The sequence below is a fragment of the Nycticebus coucang genome, chromosome 18, assembly GCF_027406575.1.
Source record: "Nycticebus coucang isolate mNycCou1 chromosome 18, mNycCou1.pri, whole genome shotgun sequence".
Lineage (NCBI taxonomy): Eukaryota > Metazoa > Chordata > Mammalia > Primates > Lorisidae > Nycticebus > Nycticebus coucang.
Window position 1 is genome coordinate 40,595,512 of NC_069797.1, and position 26,031 is coordinate 40,621,542.

At 39.1% G+C, this 26,031-nt stretch overlaps 1 protein-coding gene across 1 annotated transcript in view; it reads right to left on the minus strand.

Annotated features, from left to right (window-relative positions):
- Positions 1–26,031, minus strand: part of APPBP2 (amyloid beta precursor protein binding protein 2) — a 90,547-nt gene that overhangs the window by 36,527 nt on the left and 27,989 nt on the right. The window contains exons 2-4 of the mRNA XM_053570198.1: positions 19,693–19,781; positions 15,033–15,184; positions 10,533–10,656 (exon numbers count right to left, since the gene is read on the minus strand). Coding sequence (XP_053426173.1) covers positions 10,533–10,656; positions 15,033–15,184; positions 19,693–19,781 — 365 coding nt within the window. The remainder of the gene's footprint in view (positions 1–10,532; positions 10,657–15,032; positions 15,185–19,692; positions 19,782–26,031) is intronic.

A 26,031-nucleotide genomic window follows, 5' to 3' on the forward strand; every position in this document is an offset into this window, starting at 1 on the left:
ACAAGAGTGTCACTATGCCGCCTCGGTAGAGTGCTGTGGCACCACAGCTCACATCAACCTCCAACTCTTGGGCTTAAGTGATTCTCTTGCTCAGCCTCCCAAGTAGCTGGGACTACAGGCGCATGCTACAATGTCTGGCTATTTTTTGTTGTTGTTACAGTTGTCGTTGTTTACCAAGCTTGGGCTGGGTTGGAACCCATCAACCTTGGTGTATGTGGTTGGCACCATAATCACTGTGCTAGGGGCGCTGAGCCTTGGTTTGGTTTTTATCGATACAGAATCTCACTCTGTCACCCTGGGTTGAGGGCTGTGGGGTCATCACAGCTCACAGCAACCTCAAACTCTTGAGCTTAAGCTATCCTCTTGCCTCAGCCTCTTAAGTAGCTGGGACTACAGCTGCCTGCCACAATACCTGGCTAATTTTTCTATTTTTAGTAGAGATGGGGTCTCACTCTTGCTCAGACTGCTGTCAAACTCTTGAGCTCCAGCAATCCACCTGCCTTGGCCTCCCAGAGTATGAAGATTACAGGTGTGAGCCATTGTGCCTGGCCTTGTTGAACCACCCTTGTATCCCTGGGATAAATCTCCCTTGGTAATTATAGTGTAAAACCTTTTAATCAACTGGATTTGATTTTCCAGTGTTTTATTGAGGATTTTTGCATCTATGCTCATAGAAGATATTGGTCTGTAACTGTCTTATTTTGTGATGCCTTTTTGGACTTCAGTATTAGGGATAACCTATTAATACAAGTTAGAAGTGTGTTCCTTCCTGTTCAATTTCCTGGAAGAGTCTGAGAAGGACTGGTGCTAATTGTTAAAATGCTTGGTAGAATCCACTATTAAAGTCTTCTGGCCCTGGAATTTTCTTTGTTGGAAGGTTTTTAATGATTGATTCAATTTCTTTGCTTGTTATAGATTTAGTAAGAATTTCTATTTCTACTTGTGGCATTTAGGTCATTTGTGCATTTCTAGGAAATTTGCCTATTTCATCTATGTTATTTAATTTTTCTGGTGTACATCTGTTCAGAGTATTCTCTTAAAACCCTTATTTCTGAAAAGGTGATAGAAAGGTCCTAAGTCCCATTTCAGATTTTACTTATTTGCTTTTTTCCCCTCTTTGCTAGGGTGGTATGGTTATAATTTTAAGTCAGAGAAGACAGCATTGTGAGATATAGAAGATATTCTTGGCTCCCTGACAGCCATTTTCTGTTCCTCTTGTGTGGTGACAGAGCCATGATTTTGCTGACCTCCTTCTTATAGGATTCGTGAGTAAATCATGATGAGTTTAGCCAGTCATAGTATAGAGACCCCATCTACCTTGTCAGTGACTGATTATAAGGTCATCAAGTGACTTGGCTCAGGCTAATAACAGTGAAGGGTAGGTCTGCAGGATGGTTTCTGTGTCAGATCCCTTCCTTAAACACTAAAAAATGATGCTTGGGAAAGGAGTCCTTCTTCTGTTGGACAATGTGAAATCTGCAACTGATGCTTCAAACCATGGCAACAATCTACAACCACTGGAAGAGCTAGCCAAAGACAGGACTTGACAACTGCTATCTTTTGGTAGAGGAATTGAGCATATGTACATATACTGTTATAATAATTATATATTTGGTTAAATCTTTTCTTTTTTTTTTTTTTTTTTTTTTAGAGACAGAGTCTCACTTTGTTGCCCTTGGTAGAGTGCTATGGCGTCGCAGCTCATAGTAACCTCCAGCTCTTTGGCTTAGGCGTTTCTCTTGCCTTAGCCTCCCGAGTAACTGGGACTACAGGTGCCCGCCACAATGCCCAGCTATTTTTTTGTTGCAGTTTGGCCGGGGCTGGGTTGGAATCCACCACCCTTGGTATATGGGGCCAGCACCATACTCACTGAGTCACAGGCATCACCCTTCATTTTATTTTTCATTTATCATTAATTAGCTACTTTTTGCTTATCAAACTTAGTTATTTCCTCTATTTTTCTTTATATCTAGCTTGATCAAGTTTTCCATTCTTCTTATCCCTAATTCCACCACCCTAGTGTGGAAGTTCTGTCATACGTTTCCATTATACAAACCATTGTATACCCATCTCTAGCACTAAAACTCCACCTACCAAGTTTGTACAATGAAGTAGCTTGATTTTAGCTCACTGCAGACTCAAACTCAAGCCATCTTCCTACCTCAAACTACTGGTATATGTCATCATACCTGGCTAATTTCTTTTTACTTTTTATAGAGATAAGGTGTTGGTAGGTTGCCTAACTTCAAATTCCTGGCCTCAAGTAATCTTCCCACCTTGGCCTCCCAAGGTGCTAAAATTACAGCCCCACCATGCCCCAACTTTATTCAAACTATTCACCATGCATCTTAAATACTTGCCTTCGTCATCACCATAGCTATTTCTTAAGTCATCCTACAGCTTTTCAGAGAAAAACGTTTTCACTTCTTCAAAAATCAGTACTTCTGAGTCTGTGTATGGTATCACCAGAAATCTGATCCAAAGCTATGAGCAATCATTTGCAAAGCACAAGGCTTGTTGGGCTTTTCCATTCCTCCTACAGCAAATAGACATCCATGATCTCCCAACTAATCCACTCATTCTACTACTTCAAAGTAATCTTTAAAAAGCCAGTTAATAAAGTTATTCAACACTTACAACCACAGGTAATGACCTCCAGAATAATTCTAAGTCTGTTAAATTTCACTGCTTCCTGAAAACGAAAATTCAGCCAGGTTGTCTCTATGTGCTTCCTGACATTTGCACTGACTAATGTTTCAGGTTAACATGTCTTTCCCAAATAGTATTTTGTTGTTCAAAATATAGGTTCAGTATTCTTTATCTAAAATGGTTGGGACTACAGTATTTTAGATTTTGGATTCAGAACACTCAAACTGTAACAGAATTGAAAGAACACATAATATGAAAGTCTTTGTAAGACAATTCTCTTTACTATGGGATGGTTTTTGGAGGAAAAAAGAAATCCAAGCTTATCTTACATTTAATTTCTGCTTCACATTATTTCTAAAATTTTCCTTTCATCTTTGGTTTGAAAAAGATCCTTACTTAAGATGTATTAAAGGGTGGGCGAGGTGGATTGCCTGAGCTCAGGAATTTAAGACCAGCCTGAGCCAGTGTAAGACCCTGTGTCTAAAAATAGCTGGATGTTATGGCAGGCACCTGTAGTCCCTGTTACTTCAGAGACTGAGGCAAGGGGATTGCTTGAGGCCAAGAGACTGAGATTGCTGTGAGCTATGACACCACAGCATTCTATGCAGAGTGACAAAGTGAGACTCTGTCTCAATTTAAAAAACAAACAAACAAAACAGTTTTGAGGCCAGACTGAGCCAGAGCAAGACTCTGTCTCTACCAATAACAAAAAAACTAGGTGTGCATAGTGGTGCATGCCTATAGTCTCTGATACTTGGGAGGCTGAGGCAAGAAGACTGCTCAAGCCCAAGAGTTTGAGGTTGCTGTGAGCTATGATGAAGCCACAGCACCCTATCCAGGGTGACAGAATGAGACTCTGTCTCAAAAAACAAAAAACAAACAAACAAATAAAAATTATTAGAGATTCCCAACTTGTTCTTCATTCTTTTTCCACTCCATTTGCACGAAAGACATATGTAATACTTATTACTTGTCACTTTTTCTATACCATCTTCCCCTATTTTGAGATTTGTTATTATTGAACTTTTATTTGGTTAGAAGAATTCCTCAAGTATTCCTGAGATAAGGTATATGGAGTATACTGGGTCTTTGCACATTTTTTTTTCTGTTTGAGACACAGTCTCACTATGTCACCTTTGGTAGAGTGCCGTGGAATCTCTTTGGCTTAAGAGATTCTCTTGCCTCATCCTCCCAAGTAGCTGGGAGGCGCCCACCACAATGCCTGGTTATTTTTGTTGTTGTTGAGGTTGTCATTGTTGTTTGGCAGGCCCGGGCTGGGTTCGTTACAGGTGCCTAGCCAGGGTCTTTGTACATTTAAAAATCCCTTCTTCTGGCCTAAAAGCTGGTAAGGTATGATATTTTCTGTCAGTAATTAAGACAGTGCCATTTTCCTCTAGCTTCTAATTTCTCTTTTATCTTTAGATTTCAGAAAATTAAACTACCCAGGACATAGGGTTCTCTTTCATTCTAGATCCAAGTGTTTACACATACCTCACCCCGCCCCAGTTCAAGAAGTTCTTTTTTTCAGCTTAAAAATAAATAAAGAGCAAAGCAATACATGCCTATGGTTTAAAAGATAATAATAAATGTAGAAAATGATTTAAAATAAAAAGTCAGGTTGCTCTGCCCTACTCTTAGAAACCTAAAGGCAATCTCTCTCCCCTTTGGAGGTCTCAAGAGAACTCCTGACCTCAGTCCATACTCACATGGACTGATTAACTCCAGAGAAGCTGGAAAGGGGCTGGGGAATCTACTTTTAAGTTTGTCATTTTTCAAAAATATACCAATTCAGTAATTGTAGTTATAGATAACATTTACTTTCTTCTTCATAGTTGTATTTTCTGAATTTGTTTGGCTACAGTCATGTACAAGCAAAAAAAAAAAAAAAAATCCAGAGCTATTAAACAAAATGAGTAAAGGAAAAGAAGCTGAGTCCCTAAGGGAATACAAAAGGCCTGAAAAATGGTACCAGGTTTACCAACTACTAAGAAAGGCTAAGAAAGTTCTCTAACATTTGCTCTGTGACACTTTGATTGGAAATTGGCTTTGTGATATTAAACTGAAAAGCATACTCTTACTCTTGCATCAGGCTCAAAGCTCCTGGGATTGGGCAAAGGATTTCATTAGTATCTGTTCTGCAAAATGCAGTCAATTAATGCCTCCAATTTCTTTTTGCTTTACTGAAAAGCTAAGTCAGAAAAATTTAATCTTTTAAAAAAATACTAAATTTAAGATGAAAAAATTATATATTCTATAAACATACTTATAGTGACTAAGAATCTGGCAAATAAAGTTGTGTAGATGCAAACTGTCTTGGTATACAGGAAGTAAGCTGGTATTAAAAATAGCTTTGAGACTCTGGGAGGCTGGGGTGGGTGGATTGCTTGAGCTCAGGAGTTTGAGACAGCTTGAGCAAGAGTGAGACCCCATTTCTAAAAAATAGCTGGGCACTGTGGTTAGCACCTAGAGTCCCATCTACTTGGGAGACTGAGGCAAGAGGATCATTTGAGCCCAAAAGCCTGAGGTTGCTGTGAGCTATGATGCCACAACACTCTACCAAGGACAACAAACTGTCTCAATTTAACAAAAAAAAAGCTTTGAAGCCAGGCATCGTGGCTCATGCCTAGTACTCTGGGATGCTGAGACTGGAGGATCCCTTGAGCTCAGGAGTTCAAAACTAGCCTGAGCAAGATCGAGACCCCATTTCTACTAAAATAGAAAAATTAGTTGGGCATTGTGGTGGGCACCTGTAGATCTGGGTAACTTGGGAGGCTGAAACAGGAGGATTGCTTGACCTCAAGGCCAATGCCACAGCTCTGTAGCCTGCGCAACAGAGTAAGACTCTATCTCAAAAAATAAAATAAAATAAAATAAAAAATACATAGCAATAGAAATTATCCAAAGTGAAACACCAAGATAAAAGAAAGGAAGAATTTAAAAGAATTTTTAAAGTAAATAATTTTGTTCCTTGGTTTAGATAATAATGTAAAGTCATAAGTGCTAATTGCAAAGACTCACTGTATTGTTAGATATCTATTCAATATTTCTCACCTCTTCTACCTTAATGTAGGCCCAAGAATTTATTCAGACATTGTGCTCCCCAGACTACCTTATGTACAGATTGGAGGATGTGTAGAATTATGTCCTAGTTTCCCAGCTTAAAAGACAAGTAAGCAGGGCAGTGCTATAGCTCAGTGAGTAGGCGCCAGCCCCATATTCCGAGGGTGGTGGCTTTGAACCCGGCCCCAGCCAAACTGCAGCAAAAAAATAGCCAGGCGTTGTGGCAGGTGCCTTTAGTCCCAGCTACTTGGGAGGCTGAGGCAAGAGAATCGCCTAAGCCCAAGAGCTGGAGGTTGCTGTGAGCTCTGAAGCCACGGCACCCTACCAAGGGTGACAAAGTGATACTCTGTCTCTTAAAAAAAAAAAAAAAAGACAAGTAAGCAGCAAAAAGATTAGACTTCTGGGAAAGCTGTTTTTTTTTTTTTCTGATTTAGAAAAGAAGAAGAAGAAGAAAAGCAGACTCAGTGCTCGCTTCGGCAGCACATATACTAAAAAAGCAGACTCAGCTGGTATGAGCTTTTTGCCCTTCTCCTTTCTCCTTGTTTATCAACACTTGCAACCATAATGATATGAGCTCCATACTAAAGATGACAAACTATCAAGGAGAAAAGGAGACTTGGTCCTGTGGGAAAAAACTGAACCTTTTGGTTAGGCTAAAGCAAAAGTTATACAAGAGCCTTAACATTAGACATAAGAAACATGTACCTAGGTGAACTAAATCTGACTCCGTGAATAAAAATCAATCTCATACAAAAAAAAGTGCTTTATCTTTTGGTTAAGACTTCTTTAAAGAATAATCTATAGTCAGGTAATCCTAGTACTTTGAGAGGTCAAGGTAAGAGGCCCCTTCCAGGACAGGAGTTCAAGATTAGCCTGGGTAACATAGTGAGACTCCCCCGCCCCCTAAACTAAAATTTTAGCCAGGTGTGATGCGTGCCTGTAATCCTAGCTACGGGGAAATCTGAGGTAGGCTCGCTTGATCCTGGGAAGTTGAGGTTGCAGTGAGCTATATTAGTGCTACTGTACTCTACTCCAGCCTAGGTAAGAAAGCAAAAAAAAAAAAAAAAAAAACAAACAGCCAGTTAATCCCTCAAATCCCATTTGGGATAGTCTAGACATCTATGTATATCTACAAAGACAGAATAGGCAGAAGAAAGATGACTGAGATTATATTTATCAATACTACAAATCATAGGCCCAAATACCAATCTCTTTATAACTTCTGCACACAAATATTCCTACAGTTTATCATATATTTCTAAAATATTCAAGGGAAATTATCATAAGCTTTAAAAACACTATTTATGAAAAAAAAAAAAAAAACACTATTTATGGGTGGCGCCTGTGGCTCAGTGAGTAGGGCGCCAGCCCCATATACTGAGGGTGGCAGGTTTGAACCTGACCCCGGCCAAACTGCAACAAAAAATAGCTGGGTGTTATGGCGGGCGCCTGTAGTCCCAGCTACTCAGGAGGTTGAGGCAAGAGAATCGCCTAAGCCCAGGAGTTGGAGGTTGCTGTGAGTAGTAATGACATCACGGCTCTCTACCAAGGGCAATAAAGTGAGACTCTGTCTCTAAAAAAAATAAAATAAAAATACTATTTATAATTAAGTTTGCAGATTACAAATTTAACTTCAAAATTTGATTTTTTTTCCCCTGCAAGACAAAGGGACCAAAACAGAGTTTCCTTTTCTCACCTGGGCAAGAAGAGTAGAGTAGCATTATCAGAGCTCACTGCAACTTTGAACTCCTGAGCTCAAGTGATCCTCAGTCTCCCAAGGAGCTAATAGTACAGGTACATACTACCACACCTGGCTGATTTTTCTATTTTGTGTAGAGATGAACTCTTGCCCTTGCTCGGGCTGGTCTTGAACTTCTGGCCTCAAGAAATCTTCATGCCTCAGCTGGATTTGAATTTTTATATTATTATTATTTTTTTTTTTTTGAGACAGTCTCACTTGTCCCCCTCAGTAGAGTGCCATGGCGTCAAGGCTCACAGTAACCTTAAACTCCTGGGCTTAAGCAATACTCTTGCCTCAGCCTCCCAAGTACCTGGGACTACGGGCACCCGCCACAACACCCAGCTATTTTTTGTTGCAGTTGTCATTAGCTGGCCTGGGCCTGGTTTGAACCTGTCAGCCTTGATGTATGTGGCTGGGGCTGTAACCACAGTGCTACAAACGCGAAGCCTATACTAGTTTTTTTTTGTTGTTGTTGTTATTTTTTTTTTTTTATTGTTAACTCATAGCTGTTTGCATTAGTGCAATCAAGGGATACAATGTGCTGGTTTCATATACAATCTGAAATATTCTCATCAAACTGTTCAACGTAGCCTTCATGGCATTTTCTTAGTTATTGTATGTAGACATTTGTATTCTGCCTTTAGTAAGTCTCGCCTGTACCCATTCTAAGATGTACTGTAGGTGTGGCCCCACCCATTACCCTCTCTCCACCCTAACCTCCCCCCTGTTGTTGTTGTTTAAAGAGAGATGAAGTCTCACTCTGTGACCCAGGCTGGCATGATCATAGCTCATTGCAGCCTTGAACTCGGGCTCAAGTGATCCTCCACTTTAGGACTATAGGCATGCGTCACCATGCCTGGCTAATCTGTTTATTTTTCACCGACACAGAGTCTTGCTATGTTGCGCAGACTGGTCTCAAACTTCCACCTCAGCCTCTCAAAGTGCTGGGACTCCAAGTGTGAGCCATCATGCCCGCCAGGATTTGAATGATTTTGTAACACAGACACCCTGTATAAAACAGTGCAATGAGGGCGGCACCTGTGGCTCAGTCGGTAAGGCGCCGGCCCCATATACCGAGGAGGGTGGCGGGTTCAAACACAGCCCCAGCCAAACTGCAACCAAAAAATAGCCGGGCGTTGTGGTGGGCGCCTGTAGTCCCAGCTGCTTGGGAGGCTGAGGCAAGAGAATCGCTTAAGCCCATGAGTTGGAGATTGCTGTGAGCTGTGTGAGGCCACGGCACTCTACCGAGGGCCATAAAGTGAGACTCTGTCTCTACAAAAAAAAAAAAAACAAAACAAAAACAGTGCAATGAAAGCCACAAAAGACTGAAAACTGACCAACATCCAACTGGAGAAGGAAGAGGGAAAGGAAGAGGAAAGGAGAGGAGCAGAGGGAGAGAAGAAAAGCTTTACTCAATTTTAATAACAACAATAGTTTAAATCAACAATAGTTTTTTACTTTTTGCCTTTTTTTTGAGACATAGTCTCACTATGTTGCCTTCGGTAGAGTGCTGTGGTATCACAGCTCACAGCAACCTCAAACTGTTTGGGCTTAAGCGATTCTCTTGCCTCTTCCTTCCTAGAAGCTGGGACTATAGGTGCCTGCCACAATGCCCAACTATTTTTTGGTTGCAGTTGTCATTGTTGTTTAGCAGGCCTGGGCCAGGCTTGAACCCACCAGTCTTGGTGTACGTGGCTGGTGCCCTACTCACTGAGCTACAGGCGCCAAGCCTCAACAACAGTTTTAATGCTTGTAATCCTAGCACTCTGGGAGGCAGAGGCTGGTAGATCGCCTAAGCTCAGGAGCTCCAGACCAATCTGAGCAAGCATGAGATACCATCTCTAAAAATAGCCGGGGTGGTGGGTCAGATGTCTGTCTGTAGTCCCAGCTACTCAGGAGGCTGAGGCAAGAGAATCACTTGAGCCTAGGAGTCTGAGGTTTCTGTGAGCTGTGATGCATGGTAGTCTACCAAAAACAACAAAGTAAGACTCTGTTGCAAAAAAAAAAAAAAAATGGTTTTATAGAAAAATCTATATTCTAGCTCTGAAGGAATATGGATTTAACTCATCTCTAAAATACCTGGGAAATATGTCCCTTAATTCCTTAAAAATAGAAGACTGTAAATTCAGTAAATTCTCAAAACTTTGGTTAACTTAGGATAAAAGATAACCATTGTTTTATTTTTTGATTTTATTTTTATTTTCCTTTAGTTTTATATTATAAACTCTTTTTAAGAGATGTCAAGTCAGGACAGTGCCTGTGGCTCAGTCGGTAAGGCGCCGGCCCCATATACCGAGGGTGACGGGTTCAAACCCAGCCCCGGCCAAACTGCAACCAAAAAATAGCCGGGTGTTGTGGCGGGCACCTGTAGTCCCAGCTACTCGGGAGGCTGAGGCAAGAGAATCGCTTAAGCCCAGGAGTTGGAGGTTGCTATGAGTTGTGTGAGGCCACGGCACTCTACTGAGGGCCATAAAGTGAGACCCTGTCTCTACAAAAAAAAAAAAAAAAAAAAAGAGATGTCAAGTCAAATTGGGGGACAGAGAAAACCTACCTAGCTAATGATAAATGTTACATGTACAGAAAAAGAGATAATAAAAACAGAATTCTAAATATGCTTGCCTTTAAGTACATCTGTTAAAAAAGACATTCAATGTATCTTCAAAGAAAAGTGATTTATAAGTAAAATATTAATCTTGTTATATATAATATAGGAACATGACAAAGCAGGGGTAAAAAGTAACATCCAAGAAACAAGTACATTGCTAGAGCTTCCTAGTTTCCAGTGGATACCACAGTTCCTAGTACATAACAAGGAGTCACTAGATATTTATTGAATGAATAAACAAGTTCTATGACAAAGCAAGAAGATATATAGGAGCACAGCCAGTTTCATAATCCTCAGCTCAAAGCTAAGCCGTCTATAGCAGGAAATGGGAAGCAAGAGGATAGACTATAAAACTGTAACATATAAATGTCACCTCAGAGATTTATTCAAGTGTTGGTGTATACCTAGAAATACTAAAACCGTGAAAGCCACAAAATGCTGTTACAGCATATAATCGTAGGACTTGTTCAAACTCACCTCACACAACATTCTACGGCACGAAACCAATGAAGCATCTCATCATGTAGAGTACACAACTGAAGGCAGGAAAGAAAAACTTTCTCAGCATCGCTGTACCAGCCTGCATCTGAGAGAAAGCCACCTACAGAACAAGAAAAAAACAAACAGTAACTTTAGAAAATTAAAAAACTGCCTGACATGACATGCCTAAACCAATACAACCTAATAATGTTAAAGTCCTGAAGCTAGCCTAAAACGAAGATATTAATTGTGAAGTTTTGAACTCAGGGGATTAGGATCAAAGTTGAGAATTTGAATAAGAAGTTAAGAATATTATTAACTCTCTAATAATACTCCACAGCCTAATTGACATTTTCTAGCTAGTGATCCACTAAGTTATTATTATTCTATTATTTTCATTTTGCAGTGTATATGTAACTTTTCAATTTCCCAATATCCAATCCCCAAAAAGGTAAAGAAATCTGAATAATTTTCTTAGCAGAGCAGCACATCACCAAGGATACACAGATAAAAAAGATGGTGATGCTTGCTTATTTTTTTAGCAAGAAATTAAATTTCTGTCCTTACATCATTCCCTCCAAATACTGTCTGAGGATCTTGATTTGTAATAAAGACTAACTCTTAATACGTTTTTACTACATTGTGCAAACCACTTTGTATGTTGGTAACCATTCTGTATAAATTCTCCCTTTTAAGTTTCACAACACATCTTCAACCTAAATGCAATTACTGCCTCAATTTAACAGATGAAAAACTTGAGGCCAGAGAATCCAAACTTTACAAAAGCTGGTAAGCAGAAAGATTTGAATCCATGACTTCAGAAGCTAAGTCTGTAATTACTACCCTACACTTGCTATTATGAAGAACACTTCCTTAGTGTTATCAGGATTAGTTACAATAACTGCAAAACACAAAGTGACATTCTATATTTCTTCAATCCTGAAAGATGTGTTTTTTGCATATCTTAAAGTGCTAAAAATAGATACAGCATAAAACTAATGGTGTATTACAGTAATTGGCAGCATTTTTCTTTGCTATACAAAAAAAAAATGGTGTGCCTTAATAGTGTCAATAATGTCTGAGTCAACGAAATATTTTTCTCAGACCCATGTTTTAAGTTCTGTTAAAGCTACATGTAAATAAACAAATTTGGTTTTATTCATTGAAAACAACTTTGCTGCACAACATTTGAGGGTCCTTACCAAGTCACTAGAATAACAACGTTATTATACATATTTATACTAAGCAGCCTTCTACTCATTATCCCAACATATTGTGTTATCCTGATTATTAGCATCTTGTCTCTCAGCTTCATATCATCCTTCTAGACTGTTTTATGATGCTGAGGCAAGGACTCCACAAACCACATTTTTCCCTTGCTAGCAGGCTCCTTGTTAGGCTCTGGCAAAGGGAGGTGCTAGAGAAAGGGGCTGCAAGACTGGAAGAGCAAGAGACACTCCTTCCTGTTTCTGTCAGCACAGCTCCCCCTGACCCTAACATCCCAAGGTTCATTCCAGGAAGCAATAGTCAAGACAAGCTGCAATTTTCCAACACTTCCAAAATCAGTTTCACAGCACCACATGGGCCCTTTTATCAGAGCTCAAGGAACCACCAGTACCAGCCCAGCCTAGCAGCATACTAGCTCTACAAAGCACTTCATTGAACTCACAAATTTTAATAATTCTAATAACCCCTGTTCAACTACCCTAGAGTGGTAGTTGACTTTTGCAGTTGATATGTCCATAATACCTTCATGTTCCCTTTTTGTCTTTTTAGTTCTCTGTTTTGTTAAAAATTCTTAAAAAATTCTCTCTCTGCAACATGGATGGACCTTGAAAATATTATGCTGAATAGCCAGTCACAAAGACCATATATTTTATGAGTCCATTCATATAAAATGTCTGGAACAGGCACATTTATAGAGACAGAAAGTAAACTGACGGTTTCCTGGGGTTGGAGTGAAATAAGGAATGACTGCAAACGGGTCTGGGTTTCTTTTTGGGGTGGTGACATTTTAAAACTTCCTGTAGTGATGTTTGCACAATTCAGTGAATGCACTGAAAGCCAAAGAACTGTATACATTCCATGGATGAAATGTATGGTATGCGAATTACATCTCAATAAGGCTGTTATCATCTTGGCCAGGTATGGTGGCTCATGCCTATAATCCCAGCACTCTGGGAGGCTGAGGTGTGAGGACTGCTTTAGCTCAAAAGTTGGAGGCCAGCCTAACCAAGAGCCAGACCCACTCTCTACTAAAAATAGGAAAATTAGTGGGGCATTTTACTTAGGAGGCTGCTTGGGAGGCTGAGGCAGGAGGATTGCTTGAACCCAGGAGTCTGAAGTTGCTGTCAGCTAGGCACTTTAGCCTGTGTAATAGACTGAGACTTCGCCTCAAAAAAAAAAAAAAAACCTAAGGCTGTTAATTTTAAAAAATTATCTCTATCACTATCTATGTATTGCTGGTATAATATTTATTTACTCACCGGATAATTTTAGAATTAGACTGATAACATGAGTTTGCTGGGACTTGGTTCTCTCTCCAAGCTATCTATCCAGCTTACTACAATGGCCAAATTGGTATATTTTAAGATGACAGAGGACATCAATGAACCTTCCTTGATATTAAATTTCTCCCACACAGATATTTACATTACCATTTATTAAGTAAGGGGATGTCATCATTAACATTTACCAAGATCACAAATACTCCATTGGGTTTCTTTTTTCAAGACAGAAACTCACTCTATTATCCAGGTTAGAACGCCAGAGCATCAGCCTAGCTCACAGCCACCTCAAACTCCTGGGTTTAAGCAATCCTCCTGCCTCAGCTTCCCAAGCAGCTTGAACTACAGGCACCCACCACAATGCCAGGCTAATTTTTCTATTCTGTTAGTAGAGGCAGGGCAGTCTCAAACTCGCTCAGGCTAGTCTCAAACTCCTGAGCTCAAGCAATCCTTCAGCCTCAGCCCCTCAGAGTGCTAGGATTACAGGCCTGAGCCACCAAGAGCCAGGCCACAAACACTCCATTGTTTCAAAATACAATTTTTAAAAAAACTTTAAATAAAGAAAAAAAGCAGCAACTTGATATCTAGTTGCTTGAAATATATCTATATAAATTTGTGAAAACCATAAAAATGTTATACAACATTAAACAGTATTTTTCTACATGCATAGCATACAAAACCTTTTCTAACTCCTTTTACATTTGTTTTCACTATCCTCTAATGTCTCCATGAAGAAACATAATAATCCTCATTTTAGAGATGGGAAAAGTGCAGCTCCCAAAGGATTTTAAGTCCTCCTATGCTGTAGCCTACACAGGGGTGTCCAACCTGCAGCCTGTGGGCAACATGCAGATTTTTTGAGGCTTGCTTTTGCTTATCTGTGATGTCATATATCCTGAGAAGTAAGCGTGGACTTTTTCTTTTCCTCATCAACTGTTGTTAGTTGTTTCTGTACTTAATATGCAGCCCAAATCAACTCTTTTATTTTGTTGTTTTTGTTTGTTTGTTTTGAGACAGAGTCTCAAGCTATTGCCCTGGGTAGAGTACTGTGGCATTACAGCTCACAGCAATCTCCAACTCTTGGGCTTAAGTGATTCTCTTGCCTCAGCCTCCCAAGTAGCTGGGACTACAGGCACCCACCAACAACGCCTGGCTATTTTTTTGGTTGTAGTTATCATTGTTGTTGGGCATGCCTGGGCTGGCTTTGAACCCGCCAGCTCCGGAGTATGTGGCTGGTACTCTAGCTGCTAAGCTATAGGTGCTGAGCCCCAAATCAAGTCTTATTTTTTTAATTTGTAGCAGAGAAGAAAAAAGGTTGGACACCCCCCAGACTAGACTAAGCAGGTGAAAGAGATTGGTGGCAGCGTGACATGATAGAAAGATAAGTGCTTTGGAATCATAACAGACACAGGATTCTAAACTTCGCTCCACTACCAGTTATGTGACTTGAGCCAATTATTCAACTTTTCTGTAATCATTACTTCATTGGAATGTCATGAATATTTAGAAAGATACCATTTAAATGCTTCATATAGAGCTTGACACAAGACTAATGTTCAATAAATCACTACTAAAGTAGTTCATGTGATATTGTTCTCATAACTTCTTTACAAAGACTTTGGGTAAAATCCTCAAAGAATTCTTTAATTTTTTTTTTTTTTTTTTTTTGTAGAGACAGAGTCTCACTCTATGGCCCTTGGTAGAGTGCCATGGCCTCACACAGCTCACAGCAACCTCCAACTCCTGGCCTCAAGCGATTCTCTTGCCTCAGCCTCCCGAGTAGCTGGGACTACAGGCGCCCGCCACAACGCCCGGCTATTTTTTGGTTGCAGTTTGGCTGGGGCCGGGTTTGAACCCACCACCCTCGGTATATGGGGCTGGCGCCTTACCGACTGAGCCACAGGCGCCGCCCAGAATTCTTTAACTCTAAGCTGGTTTAATCCTGAGTCTATCACAGAACAAAGTACTCTTCTATTTTATCATTACTTACCTAAAACAAACCCAACTTGAATGGCTTTTTCCTTTACTGCAGCATCTGATTCTGCTATATAAGAGCACCGTCTACTGAATGAGTAAGCCAAGACAGAAGCAACTTTAACACCATGATCCATCAAAGCCTGAAAACAATGATGAAGCAAATGTCTGAAAGAGAAGAAAAAGGCTTATTTTATGGAGGTAACTTCTTTTTGTCCTTTAGAAAGTGTTAGCTGCTTTTCTTTTAAATCACAACACCATTATTTTCCAGGAGGAACTAGGTACAAATGTTTTTCCTCAAGAATAATGAGGCTATAATAACTCAAATTTTAGCCCAATATCTTTACTCAAGGGATCATTGAGTGCTTCTGTAACACTCAGAAGTATAGTGTATAACATGATGGCAATGAAGGATGAAGCTAACTTCTAAAATTAGCTTTAAAAATGGAATTACAACACAACAATAAAAAGACAAATAACCCAATTAAAAATGGGGAATGGATTTGAGACTTTTCTCAAACATATACATAAGAACATATACAAATGGAGAATACAAATAAGATGCTTCACATCATTAGTGATTAGGAAAATGTAAATCAAAATCACAATAAGATACCACTTCACAGCCAACAGAATTAGAATGACTAATAACAATTTTATTTTCTTTTCCTTTTTTTTTTTTTTTTTGAGACAGTCTCATTCTATTACACAGGCTGGAGTGCCATGGTGTCAGCCTAGCTCACAGTAACCTCAAACTCCTGAGTTCAAGCAATCCTCCTGCCTCCCAAGTAGCATGGACAACACTCACCTACCAAAAATTAGCCCGTCTTATTTTTCTATTTTTAGTACAGATGGGATCTGGCTCTTGCTCAGGCTAGTCTTAAACTCCTGACCTGAAGCAATTCTCTGTCTCAACCTCCCAGAGTGCTAGGCATGAACCACCCTTCCTGGTTGGCTATTAATAATTTTCAAAAAAATTTTTAAGAGACCAGACGAGGTGGTTCATGCCTGTAATCCTAGCACTCTGGGAGGCCAAGTCGGGTGGATAGCTTGAGCTCACAGGTTTGAGACCAGCCTGAGCAAAATGCGAGACCCTGTCTCTACTAAAAATAGAAAAATTGAGGCAAAAGGCTCTCTTGAGCCCAAGAGTTGGAGGTTTCTGTGAGCTATAATGCCATGGCACACTAACCCAGGGCGACAGCTTGAGACTCTCTCTCAAAAAAAAAAAAAAAAATCTTTCTTTTAAAGGAGACAGGTCTCACTCAGTTTCCCAGGGTGGAGCGCAGTGGCACACAGCTCATTCCAACCTCAAACCCCTGGCCTCAAGCAATCCTCCTGCCTCGGCCTCCCAAATAGTTATGACTTTAGGTACACAGCACCATGCCGAGTTTTTTATAAAGATGGAGGTCTCACTATGGTGCCTATACTGGTCTTGAACATCCGGCCTCAACTGATCCTCTCCCTTGGTCATCCAAAGTAATGGGACTATAGGCATGGGACATCATGCCCAGCAATATGTATTTCTTAAGTGTTGGCAAGATGTGGCCAAACTCATACACTAGTGGTGGGAATGTAAAATGGTGCAGCTGCTATGACAGTTCAAAAACATAGTGTTAAACATAGTGTTACCATATATATATACACATACACATACATCCTAGGTATAATACCCAAGAGAAGTCAGAATATCCATACTAAATCTTGACTAAGAAATGTTCACAGCAGTATCACTCATAATAGCCAAAAGGTGGAAACAACCCAAATATTCACCAAGAGATGACTGGAAAAACAAAACATATTATATTCACAATGGAAAATTACTCAAGCAACAACATGAATGAACTTTGAAAACATTATGCTAAGTGAATCAGTCACAAAAGACCATATATGATTCCATTTATATGAAATATCTAGAACAGGCAAATCCATAGAGACAGAAAGTAGATTAATGATCAGCCAAAGACTGAGGGTAAGAGGAAATACAGTGTGACTGTTAATGGTTTCTTTTTGGAGTGATAAAATGTTCTATGATTAGCAGTGGCGATGGCTGAAAAACTTTGTGAATAACTGAATGGAACAATTTAAAATGGTGAATTTTATGGTGTGTGAATCACAGTTCCAAAAAAAACAAAATCTTGAAAAAACAAAATTGTAACTGCTTTGAATAAAGAGGGGGGAAAAGGTCAAATTACATGCTTTTAGTTTCACAAATATATAAAACACTTACCAAGGGATTTGGACTTGGTGAAAGATAACCTAAGAGATGAAAAAGAGGCATTCCACTAAATCTTACAAAAGACAGATTTAGAATTGCACAGAGAAATTCAAATCCCAGAAAGCTGAACTTTCCTTAAGGAATGCTTTTTAAAGGTTTTTCTATAGTCTTCTTTACCAAAATTGAGAAGCTGTATATTATGGTTTTACTAATTTTAATTAATCAACCAAGTAGTTTCTCTGTAATCTTAGTGCACAGGCCACGTTTCAAAGTTAACTTGAACACTGAAATTGTGCTATTTATTTACTTATTTATTATCTTATCTCTCTCTAAAACAAACTCCATGAAAGGGCCTTATAGATCTTATTCACTGCTGCGCCTATAGCATCTAGAACAGTACCTGGCACATACAAGGTATTCAACAAATACAGATGTAGTTAATTTACTGAACAAATGAAACAACTTTGAAATATTAGTAGAGATTAGCATTATTTTGTGAAACTATATTCTTATTTTCCTAGAAATGTGAGTTAGGAAAAAGAAATGGTAGTTAAAGTAAATTTATAGAAGAACACTAAATAATACACTGTGTATAATTAGAGGCCAGATCATCCCTCTGCAGCTCCTACTACGTAATACCTCCAATGGGGAAGATGAATTCAGTCTTTTCTTGAACTCAAAAAAATAAACTGTCAGAGTGTTAACTTTCCAAAGAGGATGGAGGTAGGCAGAACAAATTCTCTACCCTTTGTCACCAAATTATGTGTTTGAGCTGTACAAGTTCAGTGACAATATTTTTACTATAATCTGTATCACGCTGGTGGGCACTGCTCAAGTTGTTAAAGTCTTAAATTGCTTTCAAATTCTGCTTCTAGATATATGTCTAATAGATGTGCAGACATATGTTCATGAAAGGACATGTACAAGAATGTCCACAGAACTGTTTATAAAAGCCAAACACCAGTTACAACCTAAATGTCCATCAATATACAGAACGAACAAAGGCTGACATAGTCACATGATGAAGCACTACACACATACAGTAATAAGAATGAACAAACTACAATTGCACACAACACGAGTGATTCTCATAATATTGACCAAAAAAGTCAGAAAGAAAAGGGTACAAACTGTATGACTACTTACTATGAATTTCTAAAACAGGTGAACGAACCTAGTGGTTACCCTAGGAAAAGGGAAGTAGTAACTGGAAGAAGACGTATCAGAGCTTTTGGGGTTCCAGTAACAACTGCAAACAACGTAACATAATACTTATTATTTTAATATCAGAATTACTTTGGCACTGTATGTATTAAGGTAAGATTATGTTAGCCATTGTAAGTTTTCTAATATGATCATATCTATAAAGTATTTTCCAAATCACAAAAGAAACTGGTTAAAAAAATAAGTGTTACTTAAAAATGAATTTATGGAAAACAGTATGGCCATTCCTGAAAAAATTAAAAATGTTACAGTAGTCAGGCAAGGTGGTGCCCATCTATAGTTCCAGCACAGGAGTTCATTGGGCAACATAGTAAGAGCCTGTACCTCTTAAAAAACAAAAAAAGAACACTGGGCGGGTGGCTGACACCTGTAATCCTAGCACTCTGGGAGGCTGAGGTGGGTGGATTGCCTGAGTTCACAAGTTCGAGACCAGCCTGAGCCAGAGCGAGACCAGGCATTGTGGCAGGTGCCTGTAGTCCCAGCTACTTGGGAGGCTGAGGTAAGAGATACACCTAAGTCCATGAGTTTGAGGTTGCTGTGGGCTGTGATGCCACGGCACTCTACTGAGGGCAACAAAGTGAGACTCTGTCTCAAAAAATAAAATAAAATAAAAATAAAAAATAAATGAAAATGAAAATAGAATTACCATATGATCCCAAATTCCACCTCTGGGTACATAACCAAAATAAATGAAAGCAGGAGCTCGAAAAGATACTTGCACACTCATGTTCTCAGCAGTATTATTCACACTAGCCACGTGATGGAAACAATCTCTGTTATACTTGCATGTACAATATTTGCATCCATCAACAAATGAATGGATAAACAAAATGGGGTACATGCATACAATGAGATATTATCCAGCCATAAAAACAAATGAAAAAACATGACACATGCTACCACACAGATAAACTTTAATAACATTATGCTGAATGAAATCAGACAGACACAAAAGAGTAAATATTATAGAATCCCACTTATATGGAGTACCAGAGTAGTCAAACTCGTAGAGACAAAAAGTACAGTAGTGGTTGGGGCTGAGGAGAGGAAGGAAGGATGAGTTATTATTTAATGGGTACAGTTTTTTGTGAGATGATGAACAAGTTCTGCAAATGGATGATGTTGATGTTTGTACAACAATGTGAATGTACTTAATGTCACTGAATTGTACACTTAAAAATGGTTAAAATACATAAAATTGTATTATGTATATTTTACCATAGTTTTAAAAATTTACCTTTTATCCAAAGCTCTCAATACTTTAGCAAAAACTTCCAATTCACAAAATTCACTTCCCAGTTGACATAAGCGTCCTTGTTGGTAAAGCTGAAATAAAAAACAAAATATGACTTTAAATTTTTAATTCAATTTTAATTTCTACTTCATTATATTTGATGAATATATTGTGATGAACTTAGTATTTGATGAACTTAATGCAAATGATTCAAAGTCAGTATGATTACACAGTAATATCAGGAAAGTTTTTTTTGGGGGGGAAGATTCTTACGCTAAGAGAAATGTAATACAAATTTGTACAATTCATATAAAAACATTTAATAGATACATAAAATTGTTAAGAATATATAGTGGACATAAAGTTCGTGTACAATTTAAAATAGTTTAACATAGTAAACTGCACACGAACTTTTGTGAATACCCTGTATTTGTTAAAAAATTTAGAACACAAATAGTGCTTGGAACATGGTAAGTACTATAAAGTGTTATATTCAGTAGACCCTTTGGCTGCCTCCTTAGGCTGACCTAATTTTCACAGACTGGAATGCACTACCTGTATATTTCAGTACAACAGGCCAAATTCCTTAGCTGACCACTCCATATGTTGACCAGATTATTAGAGTGCCTTGGGTGGTCAACTTACAGAGAGTCTACTGTAATTATATATTTACTAAGACAAAACTGTTTATTTTTTTCCTTAAAACAAAACTGCATATTTAATGTAAAATTATCAAAATAATAGAGGAGATAATGTCCAGAAAACAGAGCTATCTGGTTAGTATGTTCCTCTAGGGGCTTTTAGACCATCTCAAGAATCAAGTTCAGTTCTGGGCATAACACTTCACAAAAATACTAACTACAGAGCATTTCTATAGTAATCCAAAATGGCAGGATTTCTAATTATACACTCTGACTGATATTTTAGAACTGCTATTTATGTATTTATTTATTTATCTCTGTTGCCCTGGGTAGAGTGCCGTGGCATCATAGCTCACACCAACCTCAAACTCCTGGGTTCAAGCAATTCTCTTGCTTCTGCCTCCCAAGTAGCTGGGACTACAGGCACCAACCACAACACCCAGCTAGTTTTTCTGTTTTTAGTAGAGACGGGGCCACTGCACCTGGCCCTGGCTGATTTTTAGAGACAGGGTCTCACTCTTGCTCAGGCTGGTCTCGAACTCCTGACCTCAAGCAATCCACCTGCCTCGGCCTCCCAGAGTGCTAGCATGAGCTACAGCAACAGGCCTAGAAATACCATTTAAAATGCCATTTTAATAAATGTGTTAAAACGTTTATCTTAAATATCATAAATGTTTATCTTAAGTGCACATAGTTAAAAAGAAACAAATACTATTTTGCTTCCCTCTTGGACTCAATTTTACCAAATGCTTTTGAATTTATATATACAATATAAATAATACAGTGTCTTAGAAGGCAGGAAGTTTAGTTTATATTACAGGCACTTAACACTTAGATCAAGTGGTGAAAACAGGAATTTCAGAACTCTTCAGAAAAAGAACAAGGAAGGTGAGGTGGCGCCTGTGGCTCAACGGAGTAAGGCACCGGCCCCATATGCCAGAGGTGGTGGGTTCAAACCCAGCCCCGGCCAAAAACTGCAAAAACAATAAAAATAAAAATAAAAATAAATAAATAAATAAAGACTAACCTGAGCAAAAGCGAGGCCCTGTCTCTACTAAAAATGGAAAAACTGAGGCAATAGGATCGCTTGAGCCCAAGAGTTGGAGGTTGCTGGGAGCTATAATGCCATAGCACTCTACCCAGGGCAACAACTGGAGACTCTATCTCCAAAAAAAAAAAAAAAAAAAGAACAAGGAAGGTCTAGATTCATTCTCCAAGAGCACCAATTAACTTTACCATGTGCAAGGAAAACATACTACAAACTCAGCACATTCTTGGGCATAAGCCGTTAGTCACAATAGAGGCCAGGTCAAATTAGGTACATATTAATATGTTACTGGAAAGCCATAAAAACCGCTGCAAAAAAATCTTTAACTGCTGGAAGGGAGTGGGGAACTACCACATGCTCAGAAGAAGAGGGACATAAATGTTATCACCATCTAATGGCTGGATATTCATGTTAATGTTAGCAAAGTCTTCATTTGGACAGATTGGCTATTTGGGAGGAGGACTATTTCCTACTATAGAAAACTAAGAAGTTCTGGGAATGTATACAATAAAATTCACTATACTTGACAACTGTCATATTTACTTGACTATTAACCAATACAGAATACTGAGGGAAAACAAAGCTCAAAATGCATGACAAATTCCTATTCGTGTGCTTAATGCAATAAATTATTTTTTTTAGCAGAACTGCTTAGATATGAATACATTTCTGATTTGAGACAGAAGAACAGTTATCAAAATAAATACACACACATACTTTAAAACCACTAAGATAGTAATCTTAGAGCTGGGGGTGGGGGATCAAAAACAAATAAAAAAAGTTAGCTTCTAACCAAAATGAAGACTAATTATTACCAAACTTGAAGCTTACAATTTTTTCCCTTTTCTTTCTTTCTTTTTTTTTCTTAAAGAGGCACAGTCTTACTCTATCACCCAGGCTGGTCTTGAACTACTGGGCTCAAGTCATCATCCAACCTCAGTCTACTGAGTAGCTGGGACTACAAGGGTGAGCCACCGTACCTGACTCAGAATTTATTTTATTGTTATTATTTTTTTGAGACAGTGTCTTCTTGCTTTGTTGCCTAGATAAGAGTGCAGTGGCATCATCATAGCTCACTGCAACCTCAAACTCCTGGTCTCAAGCAATTCCCCTGCCTCAGCTTCTCATTAGCTGGGACTACAGGTGCATGCCACTGTGCCCAGCTGATATTTTCTATTTTTAAGAGAGATGGGGTCTGGCTCTTATTCAGGCTGATCTCAAATTCCTGACCTCATGTGGGACACAACTACAACAGGGACATTATCTAATAAATGCAAACACTGTAACCTAATTGTACCTTCATATTAATCTGAAATGAAAAAAAGTAAATACATACAAAAAAATTTAAATTACCAGTGTGGGTGGCTCACACCTGCAATTCCAGTATTCTGGGAAGCTAAGGCGGGTAGATTGCCTGAGCTCACAGTTTCGAGAAGCCTGAGCAAGAGTGATACCCTGTCTCTAAAATAGCTGAGTGTTGTGGTGGGCACCTGTAGTCCCAGCTACTTGTGAGGCTGAAACAAGAGATTCAATTGAGTCCAAGAGTTTGAGGTTGCTGTGAGCTGTGACACTATAGCACTCTACCGAGGGTGACAAAGTAAGACTCTATCTCAAAAAAAGAAAAAAAATTCTGGACCTCAAGCGATCCTCCAGCTTAGGGCTCGTAAAGTGCAAGGATTACAGGTGTTCGCCATCATGCCAGCCAAAATTTCTTGTATAAGTAGAAGAATCAAAAACAAGCTATCTGGGCGGCGCCTGAGGCTCAGTGAGTAGGGCACTGGCCCTATATGCCGAAGATGGCGGGTTCAAACCCGGCCCCAGCCAAATTGCAATAACAAAAAAAAAAAATAGCCAGGTATTGTGGCAGGCACCCATAGTCCTAGCTACTCGGGAGGCTGAGACAAGAGAATCACTTAAGCCCAAGAGTTGGAGGTTGCTATGAGTCGTGATGCTACAGCACTCTTACTAAGGGGGATAAAATAAGACCCTGTCCCCAAAAAAAAAAAAAAAAAAAAAAAAAACCTACAGGACTACTTTCCCGTACTCACTAGTCAAATAAAAACAAATTATATGTGTTCTACAATTCACAGTATCCTTTTAATGACTGAAAAATGGTGTATCCTGGGCGGTGTCTGTGGTTCAGTGAGTAGGGCACTGGCCCCATATTCTGAGGGTGGCAGGTTCAAACCTAACCGCAGTCAAACAGCAACAAAAAATAGCTGGGCGTTGTCGTGGATGCCTGTAGTCCCAGCTACTCGGGAGGCTGAGGCAAGAGAATTGCCTAAGCCCAAGAGCTGGAGGTTGCTGTGAGCTGTGACGCCACAGCTCTCTAGTAAGGGTGACAAAGTGAGACTCTGTCTCTAAAAGAAAAAAAAAGAAAGAAAGAAAAAGAAAATTGGTGTATTCTATTAAATGGATTTGAAAATTGAATTTAGAAAAGTTATTGCCTTAGTTACAGTTTGAAAATATGCCCTATAATGCGGCAGCGCCTGTGGCTCAAAGGGGTAGGGCACTGGCCCCTTATGTCAGAGGTGGCAGGTTCAAACCCAGCCTTGGCCAAAAACTGCAAAAAAAAAAAAGAAAAAAAAAAAAAAGATGCCCTATTTATAAATACCAGCATTTTTCTATATTCATCTACTGGCTCCCATTTAAATTGTGGAAGAGGAATGATTTAATTATTTCAACTCATCCTTACCAAATTTATCCAAGAAAGGCAAATCAACATATTTTTTAAAGTAAAGGAGTTTTGGGATACCAATCTGGAATATAATAACATCTAATCCTTATAGAAATTTTATACATGCCAAGTATTGTTCTAGTACTTTCATAAACAATTCATTCTATCCTCTTACAGATGAGGAAACTGAGGCACATAAAGTTAAATAATGTGTTCAAAGCCACACAATTAGGAAGTAGCAAAGCAGGCAGTCTGTCCCACATCCATGTTCTTAACAACTTACACTATATTGTCTCTTAAAGATAATACAACAGGAAATATGACAAAGCATAAAATGAACAATTTAAAACTTTTAATAACCATTGACCCACGAATGGTTTAATAAATTGTGGTATATGTACACCATGGAATATCATGCAGCCTTAAAGAAAGATGGAGACTTTACCTCTTTCACATTTACATGGATGGAGCTGGAACATATTCTTCTTAGCAAAGTATCTCAAGAATGGAAGAAATATCCAATGTACTCAGCCCTACTATGAAACTAATTTATAGCTTTCATATGAAAGCTATAACCCAGTTATAACCTAAAGAATATGGGGAAGGTGGGGCGGTGCCTGTGGCTCAGTGAGTAGGGCGCCGGCCCCATATGCCAAGGGTGGCGGGTTCAAACCCAGCCCCGGCCAAACTGCAACAAAAAAATAGCCGGGCGTTGTGGTGGGCGCCTGTAGTCCCAGCTGCTCAGGAGGCTGAAGCAGGAGAATCGCGTAAGCCCAAGAGTTAGAGGTTGCTGTAAGCCGTGTGACGCCACGGCACTCTACCTGAGGGCGGTACAGTGAGACTCTGTCTCTACAAAAAAAAAAAAAAAAAAAGAATATGAGGAAGGGGGAGAGGAAGGGGAGAGGAGGGGAGGAGGGAGGGTAATTGGTGGGACCACACCTACGGTGCATCTTACAAGGGAATGCCAGAAAGGCTATGTTAACCACTGTGATGAAAATATCAGATGGTATATAAAACCAGTGTATGGTGCCCCATGATTGCATTAATGTACCCAGCTGTGATTTAATAAAAAATAAAACAAAAAACCTTTTAATAGAAATAAAAGGTTAATACCTTCATAGATTCAGACATCTTACGAAACAGAATTTTGGAAAGGAAACTATGATAGGGCGGTAACTGTGGCTCAGTGAGTAGGGCGCCGGCCCCATATACCAAGGGTGGTGGGTTCAAACCCAGCCCCGGCCGAACTGCAACAAAAAAATAGCTGGGTGTTGTGGTGGGCGCCTGTAGTCCCAGCTGCTTGGGAGGCTGAGGCAAGAGAATCACATAAGCCCAAGAGCTGGAGGTTGCTGTGAGCCGTGTGATGCCACAGCACTCTACCGAGGGCAGTAAAGTGAGACTCTGTCTCTACAAAAAAAAAAAAAAGTAAACTATGATAATGATTCTTATATCAGGGTTTTAAAACTTTAATTATTTTAGTTCATTACTGCAACGTTAACATTCTGTATCTATACAATAATAAGGCTATTAAAGGGCCATATCAACTACTTTTAGCTGTTAGTACTTTAAAGAAAATATAGAAAAACAAGTTTATTTCTAGAAGTAAGCAAATTATCTCCCACCAGACATAAAAACAGACAGTAAAAATATAATTAAAACATTATATAGGTATGAAGATGGACCAATCAATAGAATAAAATGCAAAATTCAAAAGCAAACCTTACAGAAAGCCATGAGATGAAACTAACATCTTACAGCCATATGATCTTTGATAAACCAAACGAGAACCATACACTGGGAAAAAGAATTCCTATTCAATAAATGCTATTGGGGAGAACTGGATAAGCACATACAAAAGACTGAAACTGGACTTGGCACCTGTAGCATAATGGTTACGGCGCCAGCCACATACACCCAGGCTGGCAGGTTTGAACCCAGCCAGGGACAGCTAAACAACAATGACAACTGCAACCAAA